The sequence below is a fragment of the Notothenia rossii genome (genome assembly GCF_949606895.1).
Source record: "Notothenia rossii genome assembly, chromosome: 10".
NCBI classification, from domain to species: domain Eukaryota; kingdom Metazoa; phylum Chordata; class Actinopteri; order Perciformes; family Nototheniidae; genus Notothenia; species Notothenia rossii.
Genome location: NC_136908.1, coordinates 52,831,019 through 52,852,752, shown reverse-complemented (window position 1 = coordinate 52,852,752; position 21,734 = coordinate 52,831,019). Strand labels below are relative to the sequence as shown.

At 43.0% G+C, this 21,734-nt stretch overlaps 2 protein-coding genes across 11 annotated transcripts in view; both read right to left on the bottom strand.

The window, feature by feature from the left end:
- Window positions 1–21,734, bottom strand: part of celf2 (cugbp, Elav-like family member 2) — a 401,403-nt gene that overhangs the window by 104,134 nt on the left and 275,535 nt on the right. The gene's annotated exons all lie outside the window — the stretch shown is intronic.
- LOC307021233 (CUGBP Elav-like family member 2) overlaps window positions 1–21,734 on the bottom strand; it is a 113,726-nt gene that overhangs the window by 36,540 nt on the left and 55,452 nt on the right. The window contains exon 1 of one of the 2 annotated variants that reach the window (XM_079653167.1): window positions 11,629–12,322. The exons of the other annotated variant lie outside the window; for it this stretch is intronic. Within the exon in view, the coding sequence (XP_079509293.1) occupies window positions 11,629–11,705 (77 nt within the window). The 5' untranslated portion in view covers window positions 11,706–12,322. Of the gene's footprint in view, window positions 1–11,628; window positions 12,323–21,734 lie in introns of those variants that run through there. 2 annotated transcript variants of the gene reach the window in all.

Here is a 21,734-nt window from a genome sequence, read left to right as displayed (position 1 = left end):
AACACTCACAAAGAGAAATCACAAATTGCTGTCATCCAGCGCAGTTTAGCCATGCTACATCTGAATACGTTAGAGGAAAAACAAGGTAGATGGAGGTTTCTGCATGCTCCACTGATCTATTACTGTTTACTCAAACCTTCATTTAAACATGGGAAATGGAATAAAATCTCTCTGAGGTAAATGCAAAGGAGGAAGGTGGCTAATATAAAAATACACAATTTGTAAAGGCTCTTTGTGCCCCACACTCCCACACTATTCAACCCAGGCAGAGAGAGTCTAATTACATACATTAAATACACCCACATACTTTACCGTCACTCACCCACTGTCACCTGTCATGTGACATACTCAAGGCATATAGGGTACATATGTGTCCATATGATACCGACTCAGCATCTAACATGCCAGGGAACATAAAGGCATGCAGGCCCTTAAGGAGGCTTCTCACAGAGTGGAGGGAGACTTATAAATCTGTCCACCAATCAAAGTAAAGAGAGGTATATAATGTCCTTCGTGCCTAAATGGACGCCTTGAAGAATCCCCTCCATTCGTTATTATTCGGTAAAAAGGTTCAGAACAATAATCCAAAACTCCTCGTTCAGTGACGTTCACACATACATTCTTGAAGAATTTCTTAAGAGCCTGCAATATGTCGGGATAGTGCCAGTGGAAATACATCATTTCTACACTGGAATGATTTATTTAATTGGATTTTAAAGTCCTTAACCCTAAACAGGGATGACAATCTAACACAAGGTTGAGCGACAAATGACAAATTCCATGGGTTTTCACAGTTTATTTCTCTGTTATCCCCGTTTGAAGGTTTCAAGTATGTTGCCCCTTTTGACCCGGCCAATGGAGAGACCGTAGTGTAACGACAGACCTTGGGGTACACTTTTACAACACTGCACCTTAGTTGGAATTGAATTTAACAGAGGTCCACAAAAGCCAGGTTTGTAGCAGGTGCTAAACTGCTCTTTAAGGCTACTAAGTGTCAGACCTGAAAAAAAAAACCCAACCTTGCTAGAGTGTTAAAAAAACATTGACAAGATTGCATGGCGACCCCCAAACTCCGAACCTATCACCTGCCGGGCTCGGACCAATCTTTAGAATATTATAGACTTTTTTTGCCATGAAATTGGCCAATTTGAAAGCTATTGAATATCAGCACAAAATATCAGCAGTCAGCAGCTTCAATCTGAAATACTTGGCATCGGTTTCTGCCTTTAAAACTCCATTGAACCCTACGGCAGCAGAAGGTAAATGGGAAAGAGTGGGGGAGGAAGGGGGAGTGAGTTAAGGCCAATTGGATTTCAGCAGGTTGTAGTAGTGGAAGCGCGGATTGAAAGATGGAAGGAATTCTGCGGCATAAAGGGGAGGATAAATTAAAAAGTGGAAAGGTGGGCTGAATGGATGGTTTGGATGAAGGGCAGATGGATGATGGTTTAAATGGATGATTGGTGGCATGGGCACAGAGAGTGTGTATGTGTGTGTGTGTGTGTGTGTGTGTGTGTGTGTGTGTGTGTGTGTGTGTGTGTGTGTGTGTGTGTGTGTGTGTGTGTGTGTGTGTGAGTGTGTGTGTGTGTGTGTGTGTGTGTGTGTGTGTGTGTGTGTGTGTGTGTGTGTGTGTGTGTCTCCAGAGGTGCAGATTAGATCACTGTTATGAATGCACAAGCCCTCAGGACACAGCAGATAAACATCAACAGATAACCAACACATTTACCTCTGCACCATCCTCACTTCCTGCCTCTGTTTCCTCCCTCTCATGCAGACTTCCTCTACTTCCCTTCATTCACCTTCACTAACACTTTCTCTTTTTTTTTTTCTTCTTCCAATCCCTCTTTCTTTTCCGCCCTCTCTAACTACATCTAGGAGTCCCGGGGCGGTGCAGTAGATCACGCTTCTCAATAAACCCGTCAAACTCTCCCCTGCCCCCCCTCACCCCATCTCCCCGTAGCTTTTCCGAAACACAATAACAGCAACTCTGAACGCCTCCCCCCCTCCCAACAATACTCCCATCGATCACTTTGCTATCTAGAACACAAACATCTATCACTGCTGGGGAGTTTACCGCTGAAGGCCCGGCTGCTCTCTATATAGCTTTGCAAACATTTTCAGGTCGCAGACTCCAAATCGACAAAGAGTACACCCCAATGACTCCAATGTGTCCGGGCCAGGAAACATCACGAGGGGGGCACATTTGTTATATTTGATTAACTCAATGTCCCAAGGATATACAACAATGGAGAGAAAAGGGTATGAAATACACATCTATAGGGATAATCTAGACTCTAAAGTCATGCATGTGTTGCCTATCAACTCAGTGGATTCTAAGTAGTTATCAATTTGACAAATTCTAGGTTCCACCACTTACACTTTCCCAGCTTTGAGAATAGCTTGCCAGACCTCTGGTAAATTACGTGAAAGCATTGGTTCATTGTTTGAACTGATTTGGACAGACTTTTGGAGCACACACTGACACAAAGCTGGATAAAGTGCTGCTAAAGTTTGGCTGATTCTTAAATCAATTGGACCAGGTTTCCAGCAGGGCCTGACCAGGTACCAATAGCTTGTTCATTCGTCCAAGGGATGTAGTTTCATTTCTAGGCTAGATAGATGCTTACCATAGAGCAGAAGCACACCAGAAACATTATACAATGATAGATATGTTACGTTTGAGTGGATTGGTGGTTTCAAGTTTTAAAGTGTATTTCCTTGGCAGCTGTGCAGCTTTACATATGATTTCATTATCGATGTGGTAGCATGAAACACAAAAGCAGGGTTCATACTGTATCATCAAGGATTATTATTTGAGTGTGAATTTGGTGTTGATTTGACCTCAGTGTTAATCTCCCAAAACGGTTATTTTTGCTTTTAAACTCCTGGGATCAGTTTAGTGAAAAGAGAGAAAAAGAAAAGCTAGCTGTTGCGGTTCAGTGAGAGAAGAGATAAAATGCCTCCAACAGAAAGATTGTGCTGAGTTCAGGCTCCACAGGGAAGAAAGAGGTAGGTCGGGCAGAGACAAGCAGCATCTCTCTGACATCCTGTTTGTGCCCCTCCGCCCTCCCCACTGCATTAACATTCATTCTTTGTGCGAGTCAAGGTTAGACCTGACAGCTTTGCAGCTGTGTATGGATATGTGTGTGTTTTTTTGTGCGTATGTGCTCACGTGTACGTTTTGAAGCACCCATATAAAGCAGATGGGAGTGGAGAGACTCAGACGGAGAGGAAGAGACTAGACAGAGAGATTTATGGGAAGGAAGTACAGTCTGTGCTCCGCCAATGAGGCTGGGTGGCACCCTAAGGTAAGGGTGGAAGAATCAGATTAATCCCCCATGCATGGCTGGAGGTTTGATTTCTATTTAGACTCCATTATAAGGTCAGGACGAAGGTTTTCGGAGGCTAATGGAGTGCGGTAATAGTGATTTACTTGTCTTTTACTTATATATTGCCAAACCAAGACAAAGAAGTCATTGATATTCCTGCAATCATTTTCTTTTTGACACAATTGACTCCAAGACAAGCTACATTTTCTTGTATGGGTAAGCTATTTATAAGCCAATTCTTTTAGCGCTGAATATATACTGTTGAATTATGCAACACGTTTACATTCAGATTTAAAGGTTAGACAATTGAAATGGCACATAAATGGAAAGTTTGACCCCATCAACGTCATTCTGTTTGCCACAACTACAGAGATAACCAATCTAGCTCCAAGAGCCTGCAGGTTTCTATTTCAAACCCAATACTAGCTGATTGAAGTTACCTCTGGCAAACATTTGAAAATGCGTTTAAAAAATATCCATCTCCCATGAAAATGACGGTTTGCCACCATCTTATTCATAACACACACAATGATTCAACCTTGCTTCCAGCCAGTCTTAAACATGATGGCATTTGTGTTCAGTGTCTGGCATGTCTTTCCTGGCAAACACCTCACTGTGCACAGGATGTCATATCACAATGATGATTTGTTTTGAATCAATAGGAACAGAACTGAATAATTTGCATGTGTATGAGCAGAAAGTTAATCATGGGCAGATCCAAGAAGAAAAGACTTCACAGTGCTGATCACGGTGTTTGCTTGACAAGTGAGAGGTTCCACTGCAAATAACCAATTAGCACCAAAGACTGAAACAAAATCAAACAATAAAGACATAGGGTTAACTCTTTAAAAAGACAGCTGCTGAGGTGTCTGGAATGAAACCGTGGTATGATTTGTACAGCAGGAGCTGCTCATAGCAGTTGGCTCTGACCTTTGTGTGACCTTTAGCCATCATGTGATCGGAGACTTTAAGTTTCTATGTCTATTCTATTTCTATTCTAAGTTTCTATGTCACCGGGTCTGCTTCCTGCACGCTAACCAGCTTAGCAGCTGTGCAGGGTTGGATGCACGCACATCCATGGAAGCAATAGGTTCTGCCCAGGATTTGTACAACACCATACCACTATTACCTAATTCGCACCAACGGTGTTTCAGGGCCGGTTCGGAGCTGGAGCTTTAAAAGCACCGGGTTTTCATGTTCACACCGCATTGGAGCAGCCTCTTAGCTCCGGCATCCGGTTCGTTTCAAGCACAAAAAAATTGTCCGGCCAGAGCAAAAGCACCGCATACGTCACGCTTACGTCGAGGCCGGGGCAGGGGCAGGGGCAGGATTAACTCCTGAACAACAACAAAAAGCCTGCTTTTTATCAAGTTTGTACACAACGATGGAGAAACTTAACAAGAGTTTCAGAGTTTCAGTGTTTCTGCCATAGACTGTATATATAAAGGTTTCTGCTCATGGTGAAGCAACGTGTCTGCGTGTTAAGGTGGAACCTGAGCATTCACGTTGATCACCTCTCATTATAACTAATTGTAAATCTATAAAACTATAAATATTAAACTTTACTTCACGTGTTCATTTGAGAACAGCTGTTACATACCTGGGTGAAGGTTACAGTTCATTTAAATGAAAGATACAACGTTACTCCACACTCATGGTTCAGTCCACCTTAAGAAATAAGACCGACCTCGGAAGCAGTTGTGTTTTAAAAAAAACTTTATTGACACGAGTACACTTTTTTATAAGAATATAGTCTAAAACACAGAAATGACTCCGGAAAAGCTGCAGATAGAGCCATAAGAAATGAATGCAACTGATTTCACCCGCTCGGTTTGACTTTATGAAGCAGGCACGCAAACGGTTACGTCATGACGCAAACGATGACGCAATGACGCAGCACCAGTCGGATTCCGGGCGGTGTGAAAAGAGCCGGAGCTAAACCGAAGAACCGGTTCTGAACCTGAAAAGCTCTAGCACGGAGCTTGAACCGGAGTTGCGTTGGTGTGAATGAGGTATATGACAGGTAGATACTGGAGTCTGACCCTGAAAGGCCAAAAACACAACTTGGTCAACTTTCTGCTATTCTGGAGCTATTTATTTAAGTTTCTCTGATCTCTATCTTACAACCTCGTTCCAAATAAGTCCAGGTACAAAACTGGAGTGCAAAATATGTGCAAAAAGACAACATGTCAAAATAGCTTCATGGAACTTGCCTGCCAATACCTTTAGTAATAACCTGAAGTCCTCTTCTCACATAACTTTAATCCATATTTCATTGAGGCATTATATAGAACAAAGATCATTTAAATCATCAATATTGGTCGATCAAAGTTAAACTTGGTTGATATGCAAGAGTTTCATTTTTGCCAGGAAAAGAGTCATGCCTATTCAAGGAGCAATCACTTTAAAATCACATTGAAACCCTAACCCAGGCGATTAGTGAATAATACCACACACTAACGCAGGTAAGTCTACCCTTCTCTGTAAATCTGATGGCTCTTTTAGCTGAACAAGAGCCTCAGTCCACAAATGTTGCTCCTAATCCCAAATTCCTCTCCTTCTCCACAATAATGAGCTCCTTTCAGACTCAAGAGTTGACAGAGGTAAAGCATTTAGCATGCTTGAATGGAGAAGGAGGGAGAGAGTGGGAGTGAAGAGAGAAAAGAGAGGAAGATACAGGCCAAAGAGGGATACATCGAGGGGTGGGGAAGAAGGGGTAGAAAAAAATCGACAGAGACATGCATGAGGTAAGCTCTCCCTCTGGCAAGGCAGAGTAATGCCACTGCACAGAACGAATGCATGGCTGACTATTGAGAATAAGACAACAAGAGCGAGAGGAGAAGAGGTGGTGGAGAGGAGAGATATTCATATACCGGGAGAGGAAGATGATCACTGTGTTCACTAAGTCTCTTTGGATTCAGTTGTTTTTCTGCCCATCACTACAGCCCAGGGACATGATGTGAACAACGTGGAGACTGTGTTTGTGTATGCGCGCGTGTGTCTCACGTGGTGTGCATTCTGCGTATTTGTGTGGGTGGCAATGTGCAGCATTGAAAGCATGTGCATGCTTCATTCGTTTCAAGGCCAAGTGATGAAATACTCCTCTCAGAAAACAGGACACTGACACATACAATTGCACACAGAAAACTCTCTTCGCAGAGCTTAATCTACAGTATGTGTGTACCTATGTGTGTATTCGACATGACTAAGCACAGAGACTAAATGCAATGTGCTGCGGTAAAAATAATCAAGGAGAGCTCGATAGTGAAGCTCGGCTAACCAAGAGACAATGAGAGAGATTGGAATGAATGCTGAGTTTTGCAAGCCTTGAATGCAACATGGCTCACGGAGTAAATAGAGTTAATCATGAGCAGATCATCAGCAGTGGAGAAGAGTAAGCAAGACGCACTAGAAGAATCTAAAGTTTCCACACAAGCAGCAAATCTTTGCACATTCACTCTCCAGATCAACACATCACTGGGTGTACTTGGCTATTTCTGTCCGTGTGAAGCATAGAGTGTGTGATATGGCCGCTAATTGACGCCACTCGCTGTTGCAGTTAAGGGTCTGGTCGCAGTAGGAAGTGGCAGGTCGAAATTCCTTCTTGCATTGTCGCCATAATAATGTAAAACCGCAAAAATGTACGCATGCACGCACGCACGCACGCACGCACGCACGCACATGCACGCACACGCACACACACACACACACACACACACACACACACACACACACACATACACACACACACACACACACACACACACAGAGAGACCTTGGTCATGATACATCACCACCTACACACACGGTGTCATCCACAGACAACTGCTCCTGAGCCCCAACAGAGCAAAGACATTCATCATAATGACACAACACACACACACACACACACACACACACACACACACACACACACACACACACACACACACACACACACACACACACACACACACACACACACACACACACACACACACACACACACACACACACACACACACACACACACACACACACACGGAGAGAAAGCGACATAAAGCAACATTGCAGTCACTGATGCGTGAAGACGACTCCATCACATCGTATATCACAAATACTGTACGTGTTTCCCGCCTAAATAACATTATTATGAACAAAAACAGTAATAACGGAAATGACAGAAGGCTGATGCATTTCTCCTCCTCCGTGTGTGTGTGTGTGTGTGTGTGTGTGTGTGTGTGTGTGTGTGTGTGTGTGTGTGTCATCCTCACAATAAAGAATGTAAAGGTCTCTCTCTCTCTATAGGTTGGAAGACAGATAGAATCACCACCAGCTCTACTGACTCCCTTTTCTAACTCATTTCTTCTTAATCTCGACATCAGATAAGACACAATTCAAATCTGACCAGATGTCTGTCCAGGGAGTCAAATGCTGTCAAACCATCACTCCTCCTCCTCCTCCCTCTTTCACACCTTTCCCCCGTTTTATTCCTCTCCCAGTCAATTTCCACCCTTCTTTTTCAGCAATCTCTCTTGTCGTAGGCTATTTCACTTCAAGGATAAGTGTGATGTACCAGTTAGATCATCCATACTGGCCACAAAATGCCATGCAATGTTTTCTATCAGAGTCAGAATCAGGATACTCATGATTAATTAAACTGGGGGAAGTTGGGTTAAGCCATTTTGACAAGAAATATCATTTTAGTTCAAACTTCTTAACCTTCATCAATGAAGAGGATCTGTCTTTTGTGGTTCAGGAAGGACACATTTTTTGCGGCCTACATGAAAAATATAGATTCATTGTTGAGCGTTTCTTTGTTATTGACTTAAATTATGGAATCTTTAAAAAATGAAAGAATAAGGAAAATTCTCTCATGGTTTGGGGGGAAATCTGCATAAGGACTTTAGTCTGCCGGAGGTAAAAAATAAAACCCGAAAAGAATAAAAACAGTAATACAAAATTGTACATAACATGCATTTAAAGTGCAAAGAGGAATATCTGTTTTTGCAATCTTCCAATAAAGTCCACTATCAAAAGAAAGGGTGTTTAATATATCTAGCACACGTTAATATGTTTCTCTGTGTTGTTTCCATGGTGGTATCAGCCAACAAAAGCAAGGCACACAAGCCTTTATTCACCTCCCTCTAAAACCATGCGTTCTGTCCATACCGCCCCGTCATCTAAACAAACAGACCCTCGTATATATTTCTCATGAGAACCCTATGTTGTCTGTCACAGGACCCTTTCAGCTGTTGACTTCGTGATTTGTATACTTTCAGGCTTGGAAAGGGGGGAAGAGAAGATAGGAGTGGGTGGGGGGGGAGGTCGTAAAGAAAATCAGCGGTCAGATATACATTTTCCCTCTGAGAGCAGCAATTGTGTGCGGTGGGTTGTGTACACACTTGGCAAGAATGTGGCATTTTCAAGCATTATCGCCAGTCTGTCTCTTGTTTTATTCTGCACACTGTGTTCTTGTTAAAGTTAGCAACCTCACGTCCGTGTTTTCTTGAATTTTGAACACATATTCCATTGCTATGTGCGAGAAATCATTTCTAAATACTGTCCGCCCTGCAGCCTCAGAAGTGTAATAATCCCTGAATCTAATAGTTTCAGGATTCAACACAGTGTCGAAGAGGTGAGGGGGTCACATATTTCCCATAGAGCCAGCAAGTCTAGTCTTCAGAGTTGGAGTAAGAGGGGAAAGTAAAGGGCAGAGGTCCTGCTCCTTTTTTCCTGAATCTCTCACTTTACGCCCTTTCATGTTCCCATCCCTGATAAGAATGAATAGAGAGAGATTGGACTGTTAGTTCCACTTAGTTCTCATATGATCTCAGCTAATATTTGACAAGTCTAATGTTATCAGGGGCTGTCAACTTGGGAGTCTCTACAGGAAGGACAGGAAAGGGAAAGCAGCCAGTGGAAGGATGTTAAGAGGAGCAGCATGAATGCAAATGTTACCATTGCTACTGAAGAAATAGTGCCATTTAACGCAAGGACGCAAACAAGTAAATCAAAAGATCACTTCCCCGAGGGGCTTAATGGGCGGGCTCAAGAGGCGTGTTCGCGTAAATACAAAGTGTCATCTCCATAAGCGCTCTCTGGTTCAACCTGTCCGCCTCCTGCTCGGCTGGGTAAGAGGCCACAGATAGGCCTGTCTAATGCCGCTTCACACATTATTCATAAATCCTTCACTGCGGGGCGGATGTACCCGCAACTGGTGGTGCGAGACGCATCCAGGGGAGGAAGGGAAGGGAGGATGGGAGGGTGATGGCTTCCCAGTCCACCCCCGCTGGTCCTACGCGGGGCCCACGCCGTCACAGCCGCTGACACTGATTAATGAGAAAGCCTTCTCATCACTGTGACATCGAGGTAATAGACTACTACATGAGAAGTCAATGGAGGGAGGCTCTGCAGGGGAAAGTGCACGCCCCGGCCTCATAAAATGCTTGAATCTGAGTAATGTTGTGATTCATGCCGTTGTATAATGGGAAACACTTGTTGCTTTTTTTGATCTCCTATATTGTGCCTCTGCTATACATCAATGGTTGAATAGAATGAGGATTTTTGGGTTGTTTAGTGCTGGGTATAGGTTTAAAAAATGACAATATCAGTAAAAAGTGTTGACAATACCAATGGAGCCTTCCTTTGATACCCATCTTGTGAATGGAAGCATTTCATTGTGTGAAATGCAACCAACACTGAGTAGAGCCATACTTTAATATGGTCATCAAATGTGTCTATGACCGTTGCCTGGAAATGAATGAAGAAAGTCATTTTTTCATGAATTTGAAACATTATTTTTAGCCACAATGAATAAACTAAGTAGTATTTAACAACAGAAAAGGGCTGTGACACAGTATTGTGGTAGTGACAAAAAGTATGGCTGTGGTATATAAATATAACATAAATATTGATATAGTGCTATAGAGCTAACAATCGTACTGCAACTGTAGTAACTTCTACATTCTGTATTTCTATAAACAGTCTTTGTTGAATTATATTTTGCCTAAGGTAAAACAGTGGGTTTACAGTCTACGATCAGCTACTTTATGATGAAAACAGTATTTTATAGTGAGTCAACTGAAGTTCATTTCCAGCTGCTGCATCATTTTTGTGTTATATTTATGCAGTATCCTTAAATGCCTTGCATTCTGAGTCTAAATCCGTTTTTCACAACACCACCCACCCACAGACAAACACATAGACACATATTCCCCCTTCATTACGTTAGTTCCATTCTTTTACACCATGATTCACCATAAAGTCAAGTGTAGCATCCCAACAAACACTGTGGATGTACGGGGAACAAATACCTACAGAGAAAGATAAAAGAGACAACTGCAGCACATTGTAACCTATATTTGATCTGGTCGGGAAACATACATGACCCATCAACATGGCGCTGTGAGCTGAGGGGACATAAGTGGGACATGCACTGTGAACAAAAAAAAACACATGACCATGATGTTGGGATGAAAACCTCCCTTTGTCCCTGCTCTACAAATTCCGGAGCGTAACTGAATTAACGCAAATCCAATTGAAAAACACGGGATACTGGTCATCCATTCATTCACTCAAAAAGCTCCATCCACTCCTATTGTGTATTGTCAGTGTATTTTTCTGCAAATGCATCCAAGTGTCAAAAGTGTGGAGAATAACAGGGCGCAGAAAAACGCCTCTAGTGGAGTTAAATCATGTGACTGAGATCACTCCTGTCTTCCACCCTGAGCTTTTTCTGAACCAACAGAGAGAATAGACGGATCGACTTGTGCTCTTTATGTGTCTCAGCATGGTGCGCTCCCGACCGGCTGCACAGTCCCAAGCACACCGCTTCCAGCCCCGGAGACCCACATACATTATGATGGGCGGCAGCCGCAAATCAAAGCAACTTCCCCTTCTCTGTGCCACGGAGCGAGATGGGGAACCGATGCTCGAAAAGAGTCGACCCTGCTTCAACAATTTGACGACATGAAGCAGATAAACAGCTTCATAAAGACAAGGTTTATTCACGGCGGTGGCGTTAATTCTCCATAATGGCGTTCATTCATCACCATCCTGTCTATAGCTGATAACCGCCCCGGGCGCTCTCCAAGCAATTTATAGACGGATATTAATAAGAACAAGGCATAACTAACACAATCACACAGAGATATAGAAACGCCGGTTATAGCGTTCATTGTGACCCCGACTCAAGTCACATATCCAGCAGCGGAGCAACATTTCCACATCGGACAGCTGCTTTTCAGGACAGTCAAGATCACACACACACACACTCAAAAAAAGCAGACATTCACACGCGAAAAAGAAAAAGATAACTCACATTCTGTCTCCGGGAACAAGCAGGCGGCTCTCCACCATCATATCGGGCAGAAAATCCAGATTGTAGGATGAAGTCATGTTGCCTGCCTGCCCTGTGTGTGTGCGTGTGTGTGCGTACAGTATCTTGTGTGTGTGCGCCTCCACCGCGGTGCACCCTGCCTGATAAATAAAAAGGAGCGTCGCTCTCGCCCAAACTGCGCCTGGCCGCGGAGACGGAGAGGGACAGGTGCAAGAACCGAGGCCTCCCTAAAGGCAGTGTAGCCAGCCGTACACACTCTGTCCGCATCCAGCAGTTGTCACATTCTCCACCTCCTCGCCCCCATTCGCTTCTCCTGCCTCTCTTCCGCCGGTCCTGTCTGAGATTTCGCTCTCGCTCTGCAACAGCGCAACTGACGGACTGTTGGAGAACCAGGTGCCGATCCGGGGAGGCGTGGCGCATAACGCTGCAGCTGATCTTTAACTATTAGGTCTCCTCAGCCATAGCTGTCTCTAACCGCTGTGTCTTTAACCATTAGCCTTCATTATTGCCACACTCGTCTTAAAAAAACAAAGCTTCAATTATTTAGGCTACTAAGATGTTCCTCGCTAGTGCCTTCAAACAAAATGTGTTCACTTATTTAAGACTCAAACTGTCCTCCCTGGAGGATTTTTATTATCTCCCTGACCTGAAACAACATGATTTTTTAAAACAGGGCTGTTTTCTGCCTGACCGCCCGCTAAATACAATGCACAATCATGATTCGGAGCATATAAAAGACAGACTGAGAATAGGCCTATACTATCACACATGCTTCAGTATTTCGACTTCATAAAAGCATGGCCAGTTAGGTGATTTACAATCCAATGAGTTTTTCCAAATTTGGAGAGGTGCAATTACGCGTGGGGATAGCTTGGTAATAATGAACCAGCCCATAATTTAGCTGCACATTTGCTGACTATTTTACGCCGTGTTAATTGTGTGGATGCAGTGTGCCTCCCTGTGGAACGGGAATGGGCTTGAATGCACCCCTGTACCAGGTTGCCCCACTTCCTCCCTCCTCTGTGGGAGAAATGAGGGGAGGCACTCCAGTAAAATAATGAGCCTCTCTTAGACTGAGAGAGGCGGCTCTCTGGGGGAAGAATATGAGTATCTGGGTCAATGGTAAAAAAAAAAAGTGCTCAGTATGCACACATTCAGCTGGGTAAGTGTATGGCGTGGGTGGGACTTGGCCCACGGCTCGGCTGGGGGGTCAGTCTACATGTTTGCTTGCAAGGAGCGAGGTCATAGTATGGACGGGAAAAGCTGATCCTACATTAGCCCCCGAGGGCTCGCAGTGTCCCAGGAGTGGGGACGATGCTGCATGTTTCACCGCACTTGACCCTTCTTCACAGAAAGGGGCTGTCCAGGACATTATTAACCAACTGTTGCAACGTACTCGGCTGAGTTCCCCATCATCACAGGCTTTCCTGTTTCAGGACTGAATGTGATGCTAATGGCTGCTGCTTTAGGTGAACCCAAATCCAACAAAGTTATAAAGTGATTACAGATTCACACAAGGCAGCAATGCAATAAGACATCACAATAATTCATGCACTTATTTCCCTGCTTGTTTCCAACAGATTTTTGAAATCCTTGCTTTATCTAAACCGAGTCATGTATCCGTATCTTTTCAATTATTGCCTTCTGCTCATTATTGTTCTGTTCACAATAAACAATAAACATCCCAAAATCATATTTCCTATTAACTCCTATGGAATAAAAGCATGCAACAATAGTTTTGGCTATAAAACACGTGAAACAAGTGCAAAAGAAATGCTGACTCATATCCAGTTTTTCTGAGTCATTCCTTTGGGCTCTATAGTCTTCATTGGAACCACGTTAGGAATAGTAGCCTACCAATGAAAGTAACCATTGAGAATGCTTTCTTGTGACATGTATACAACCTTTTTTTCTTGGGACATATGTAAGGCACATATAAACCATGGAAATGAATTAGTACATGAGAAGCTTTAATAATAATTGTGGTTAATGATAGGAGGTAGCAAAATAACTGAATCTGCATGTTGCTCTGTGTTTGCCGGAAGCTTAGGAACACCTGTCTCACCATGAGCAGGCGTGTCGGCTGTTGAAGCGAAAATGCAGCGGGTAGAGCATGTTCTCGTGCTAAACAATCATGCAATCAAATGTTCTCATTTGCTTTCGAAATTCCAAACAAATCCGTTCCTCCTGTTCGCCAAACAAAATGCGTCCATCCATTAATAAAACATGCACATTCTCAATTTTCTATGTAGCCATGTGAAACCGTCAGATTTAATATGCAATTTGTGTTGCAGCTGTTTTAATATTGCATTTAATATGATACATGTGTTTGTTAGCATGTGTGCATATGTGAACACTGCGGTGGTTCTGCTCTGCACATCGAGGTGCAAAGGCTCGGATTTGAAAAGCAAGTCATTTTGGCCTCAAGATCAACATTTATGTAATATCTTCAAGGATTCTGCATTGACTACAATGCTGGATGGACTTCTACTTCCATCCAGATAACGCTCAATGCTGACCAACAGATTTTTGTAAACGTAACAGTAGGTCGATGCTGAATAAATCCTGCCTTTGTGTATTCCATATAATAACGCAGCCTTGCATTGGTTAATAATGCAAGCTTTTTTCCGTGGACCTTCGTGCATTCATGTAATATGCACTGAATGGCAGGAGGACATGTTGGTCTGACATCAGTTAAATGTGAAAAAAGGTGCCTATTACTTACTGTACTTGCTTGAAATTATTTCGTTCCAGTATATGAAAGATGTATGCAATAACTTTTGAACATGCATGTACAGAATATGCTATGCCACAAAGACAGAAAACAGCCATATTTAGTGAGAAATCCTCACATTTGAGAAGCTGAACCTTTTTTTGATGGCTTAAATGATTTATCTGTTATCACAACGGCTTTGTTTGAATAATCAAGTAAATGGTCACTGTGATAAATAACAGGTTGCATTTCATTAAATGATAAGATTGCATCTAGTTAGGTCTCAGTGGATCATTGCTGAACCTTCATTGTATTTTTCACACTTTTATATTCCTAACAAGCTTAAATGTGGCTGCTACTGACTAGTACACTCAAAGACAAAAGTTGTGTAGCTAAAATAATTAAGAACTTCCGTTTTTTGGTAAATCTTTAACATATTTCTTTTTAAAAAGAAGTCTGGCAGGTGGTTGCAACCCAAGTAAACATCTGCTCAGTCTCTTCAAAACAAAAATATCTTGCTTAATTTTCAACGTTTCCTAAAGACCTGATGCCAACCTATCAAAAACTGAAATATCACAGTCAGTGGGATTTTGGAAAGAACAGAGCCTATCACTTTTTCTTTCAAACACACACAAAATCACCATCATATCTTGAAGGCCAGAATAACAAGTACAGTAACTAAAATGAAACGAGCAATTGGTATAACAAATTTCAATGGTTGCGGCCATTTAACAGATCATATAAAGGAAGTTGATGTCACTGCAACGCAGTTATGGGCTTCGGTTATGACGCTTCAAATTTAATGACACTTTAATCAAACTGACATGAATGGAGGAGCTGTATGCTGAATTGTAGGACGAAGGCATTAACAACACCCAATCCGGGAGCAAATATGGTAGGGCCTGTCAATCACAAGGTAGTATTGGCTGCTTTATCCTCTAGTTAACTCCTAATGGGACCATCATTTAAAAAATGAACATCATGCTGTGTTAAAGAAAACTCAATTGAGACCATCAACTCATTTGAAAAATGTTTACTGAGGTAATAAATCAATTGAGTCAGTAGGGTAATTTTCTAATAGATTTCTAGACAATCAAATGACGCCACCTATTAGTAAGGATACAAGGCTTTATTGTTTGTTTTTTTACAGATATTGGCACACAATTCACAACATGAACATCATACTAAAAAATACTTGCATTTTCTCATAGACTTCTATACAATCAGTCGCAACCACTGGAGTCGCCACCTGTTGAATATTAGTAAGGATACCAGGCTTTGTCTTCTTTTTTCAGATCATTTAAAAAAATTCACAACATGACCATCATACTGAATTTTAAAGTACTTGGATTTTCTCATAGACTTCTATACAATCAGTCGCAACCAATTGAGAACCCCCCTGCTGGATATTAGTGAGAATGCAAGTACATTTAATGTATCACCTTTCTAACCTATAGAAGATGGGGCTTGGTCCATTTCCAAGCTGCCCCCAACAGGACAGCATCCTTGAGCCTAAATTCTACTCAAATATAGTGAACGTAACATACATTGTGTTGTACTGTATCTTCCCACTGTGGTTGCTGTTGTTCTGCCCTTTTGCACCCTCAGCTATCCCCTCTCCTATCTCTTCACCCTAGGGCCCATTGCTCTCCCAGATCCCCCCCATGGCAAGGTCTCCCTCCAACCTCCCATGCTCCCATTCTTCTCTTTCTTTCTCGCCTCTTCTCTCTGTCTAGTTATTTCTATCTTCCCACCGCCTTAATCTCTCTCACCTCAGTCTGTGGGGCTCAGTTGCCTGAACAACACAAATCGATCACTTAGAAAGGCGGAGAGGGGAGGGGGGGGGGGGGGGGGGGGAGGAGAAGGAGGAGCAGACAGGGCGGGTGAGGAAAAAGAGACAGGACGAAAAAATAGGTGGTCTTTCATAGCGAATTAAAACAAATAAAGCTTTTAAAGCAGCCTCTTATCTCAGACACTGTAGAGGTGTCTCTATGCTTCCTTGCTTCTTACCCAGAGGAGAGGATTGTGGGTAGCTGATGGCGCCGTCTTTTCACACGTGAATATTTAATGAAGAGCTCATGAATAATTCAGAATAGCAAGCAGCTGCGTTTGAGCCTAAGTGGACATGTGAGGAGCCCGAAACCAGACTGACCCCGACTGCTAACGTTCATCCACAGCGCTCACACAGACACGTAAAAACACATCCGGATCACTGTGTAATCTACGCTACATGTGTGTGTGTTTTTAGTTGAATCGCTTCTTAAATGAAAGGAAGACACAGGCGTCCCAATCTACTCTCTCTTCTCTACTTTCCTATTCTGTCAAGACTGAAAACCAAACAAAAACAGAGATGGAGTAATCCGCCCACATCTCTCTCTAACACTCTCTCCATCACTCTCACTGCCACTCACTGTTCAATCTTCAAATCTCATTCCCATATTTTCCCCCAGCCCTCCTCTCTCTCCTCCATTTTCATGCCTTTCATGTGTCTTGTTGCCTCTCCTCCATCACTCACCCCATCCCTCCCTCTCTTCTGCTTTTGTTAGGAATCCCTGCTGGACTCTCTTAGGCTAGGACACCGTGTTCCAGTTAACATGGATTCTCAGATTTACCTGTGGGGCTGCAGCCTCTAAATGCTCGCTGACCTGTTTTACACACACTCTGACACAACACACAAACCCCAGCAGACTGATTTATCTGCTCAATGCTCTCTATTAAATTGTGTTTGAAATGTCTATTTTCATTGTATGTGCTGTGTAAACATGAAAGCTGATCATCAACCTCCAATACCCGTTAGTGAACATGTTCAGGTTGCGCATATTTCATAGTATTTACATTCAGTAAATGTCTTTTTTTTCACATGACATCTCAAAAATGGCATCATATGATTGGAACTATAAGATGATATAATTCCTTTGTTGTCATTGCACCAGGTACAACAACATTATAAAAGGAACCCTTCATTTTCACATATCAACTTAAAATAACTTGTATTCATATTGAATGATTTTATAGTTGTTGAAAGGGTTAAAAATGATAAAACCTTCCCGGGCATCTGACCCTGATTCACACACATGCATTTTGACAAGCACACATTTACACACACTTTGTGTTACAAGACATTCAGATCAAGAATTGTTAAGCAGATACCCCCTGGCCTGCTCACTGACCCTCACACACTAATGCTTGCATCGGTGGTCTAGACATGACTTAAAGTGTGTGTATGTCTCTCTCCCCCACCCCCACCCCCACACACACACACTTGATTTCCTCTGCCCCTGAAGAGGCCTCCCGGCTATACTATGTGCTGCTGTCTGCTAGTGTTCATGCTGTCTGCTAGACTGGACTGGACAGCGTTAAACCATAGCTGCCATTGAGGGGAAACTTGTATCTCCAAAACTCTCACCATGACTCTGCCCTGGTTTTGTCTCGAGGACCGTGTTCTTCAGGGTCCATCCTGTGGGATTTTAAAGGAACTGATCACGCTGAGTTTAGTCAGGGTTTTTACAACCCTATAGCAGACTATGGAACGCTTTGAAGTTTAAAGTTGCAGCTTTAGCCTAAAGCGTTACGTGATAAAATAACTTTTATAGGGGTTCACCACCGAAAACCTGTGTTGTAGTTAAACTCCACACAATGTAGTAAAGCACTAAGCCAACTTCTGGAGCCTTTAAAATGCCTCCTAAATGTCCTACTTGATACTGGCGGGAAGTTATAGTGTGATGGCACATTTCTTTTTTATAAACAAAAAATATTTTAAAGAAAGATTGTTATAACTGTGTGTGAGCCTACAGTTATGAGTTCTGATAGTTTAGGCAAAATTATCAAAGTCAGTAAAGGTTCATTTCAAAAGTATTTTTCACCGGTAAGAGTGACATAGATTTGGTCTATTTTTAAATTCAAAACTGATGCCATTTGGTGACATTGATATATAAAACACAAAAAGCCAACACATAGGCAAACTCCCTTTAGAAACGTTTGGCATGACAGAATCAATGCAAACTGTAACAGATATTCTATAAGATACAGGGAAATAACACAAAGGTAAAGTGCAGTCCAGACCTATGGAGCAGGACATGAATGCAGTCCTTCTGAATTGAACAGTGAACCCCAAAGCTGCTCTCAGTCCTACATTGTGCAGTGATTTCTTCTCTCAATGCAAATGGAGGATGGAGGGATATTCTCCGGCCACTCAAAACACTGTACGCTCCACCTGCAGTGCAGCGGAGCGCGCTCCACTGTAATTGGCCATCGCATCGGTGACAGAGAGGGGCCCTCCATTCATCACTGCCCCCCTCTCCACTCGTCCCTCTCTGCATCTTCCAACGCCAACTCCGACCAATCTCTCCCTCACTTTCCAATTTCTCCCCCCTCTGCCTTCGCCCCACCCTCCTCCACCTCTGTCTCTCTTCTCCTCCCTCTCCTCCCTCCCTCTCTGCTCCTTTTCCTCATTAAAGTGGGACCCAGGCAGTAGCGGTCACTGCCTCTCATTTATTTTCATTTGAAACTGGTGCAGCTCCACTGATCCTCTGGGGCTGCAGGAGAGAGAGCAGGATGGTGTCATTCTGATAACAACTGACACACACACACACACACACACACACACACACACACACACACACACACACACACACACACACACACACACACACACACACACACACACACACACACACACACACACACACACACACACACACACACACACACACACACACACACACACACACACACATGGGAGGTGTATACGCATCTGCCTGCAAATAGATGCACTTTCACACCCATTTCAATTCATTTCACGCACATATTCACACATTTCATGTAGCCTACCTGCAAGCTCCTGCCCTCCATTCCCTCCCCCCTCACTTTTCTCATATGAACACTCTTTCCCCCCCCCCCCCCCCCTCCCTTGATTGTGTGATTGTGCGATTGTGCGAAGGTGATGATAGCATGGTGTGAATCAGGGGCCGATAAACCCCTGGGCCCATTGTCACCTGGATGATTGCGAGTATCGATCTGCGCCCGGGCGAGCGGCGTACGTGTGGACGTCAGTCTCTCCCGCCGCCCCCCCCCCCCCCCCCCCCCTTTGTACGCCCCCCCACTTCCTGTACGCGTGTGTCAATGCATTGTATTAGTCATGTCGAGAGCTGCCCTGCCTGACACTCTTTGATTGAAAAGGTGCTCGGCAGATTAAATCGTTGTAGCGGAGACAAGGTGTGCTCCCTTCGCCCGGGCAGGTTTAGCAAAATTCTGTAAAGCTTGGAGGAGGATTGGGAGGAGGAGGAGGGGGGGGGGGGGGGGGGGGGGGCTGTTTTAAAGCCCATTGGGAGGGTAAATGGCAAGGGGGAGGGAGAGGACTCTGAACCGTCGGTCATATCCTTAATATAAGACCCATATCATCCACACCATTAGCTAGGCACACTGTGTGGGTTGAGTGGGAGGGGACGCTTGGTTTAACCGCAAGCAAACCCGGAGGCTGAGAGGGAAAAAGAAAGTGGAAGGTTGGAGCATAAAATAAGTCGGATGAAGTCACAGGTGCAAGCTCTCACAGGTAAATGTGCTGATTCCCTCCCTTAAGGTCTTGCTTTCACACACACAGCACCGTCTGTACAGTACGTTATTTTCATAAAATCTTTGAAACAATGACTATGAAGTTCCAGCTTTTACCGGGTACTACAAGTATTACACTTTCATAAAGTTCGAAGACATGCGAGAGACAGACTAAAAAAAGGATTGTCGAAATTGAAGGCCAATACATCCTAACTTTTAGTCTCCAGGGTGAGTTCCAAAATAACTTGATCTGCACTTCCCTTGATGCAACTTGATGGCTTCTTCTGTGTCCCCGTCTGGTAAACATCACGCAGCAAACTCTGCACCCCCTTGGTTTTGTAGTGCAAGCATAAATATTTGCCGAGCCAATGCCAAAGCCAAGATACTGGAAGGCACTTAAGCATTTTTCTAAGTCCTTAGAAAGCTCCCTTCAGAGACAACATTTTCAGGACTGGAGGAGAACTCAGTGACTCGATCTATGTGTGTCAAATCAATGAAGCCACCTTTTATTTGAAGGTGTCGCATCCATAACATATACACCGTTTAGCAGATGCAGCAATTTCTGCACACCGCTCAATGTATTGATCAAATGAAAATACAGTTCATAACAGTCATCATCTAATATTTGGTTTTAAGTCATTTCAGATGCGTGTGTAAGCCACACAATAAACAAGTTCATTTCTGATTCTAATGTCTTTTACCACACGGTTCTGACTGCACTACCCATTAGTTACTTCCGCTGTGTTAAACGCTGCACTAAAAAAGTTTTGGTGGTCTGATGTACCGCTACCTCCCCCCCCCCCCGCCCCCCAAAAAACCACAGTCACTCCACCGTCCTGCACACGAGTTTAAACCCCTGGAAAATGTCCCCCGTGTTTTCCCGCTTGGAGCAACCGCCTGATGCAGGAACCGTTCAAAGTCACATTTTTCCTCGGGAAATTGCAAATGAAGTACATGCTTCAAAAGCAGTTTCATTTGTCACCCAATGAAGCGTTCACTGATTCAGTCGGTAAATTACGGTGCCATAAATTACTACCTGCAAACATGAATGAAATATGTTGACTCGTTGCAAAATAAGTCAACCTCAGCATGACTGTTTTTCATGATCAGGTGCGCAGTAGACGCTTGTCTCAATCTTTTATGCAACAGGAGGGGGAGTTCAGACAAAATTTCACCATCCCTCCATTTGTGTGGAAATATGAAACTGAAGGAAATGTAATAAATAACTAAGACTGGAATTCTGGAAAATGTCAAATCCTGCTTCAGTCGAGTGAATGGTCTTACAATGTCTTTCCAGCTTCTTCTTTTTGCTATTCAATGCCAGAAAACTTGTATTTGTTTTTTCAAAATGTTTGTTTGCCTCGAGGTGAATGTTAAGTAAAACTTGAATCCTTAAATCTTTTTTCGGCAGTAACATTCAAGTTTCACAAGTGTCTGGTGTTTTAATAAGCTGAAAACTTGGTTTCAAATTCCAAAACATTAAGTTATAGCATTAGGGAAAAAGAAAAATCAATAAAAATGAAGAAAATATATATTTTTCTCCAAGGCTTTTGAAGGTTAGTAATTCCGAATATTGTATTTGTAAAAGCTCTAGCGACACCTTGAGATACTCCAACTCTTGACACTAAGTAGGAGAATAAAGAATATAAATGATACATATTCATGCATATGTGGGTGGAATAATACAAAAATGTAAATTAGCTAAAGGGCAAAAACAACTCTATAATAAATACTGTATATACATATAAAAAAAAAATAGCTGCGAAGCATCCATGATGTCAAAGGTGGAGGACAATGCACTCCTGGATATCTCAAGTACAATCTG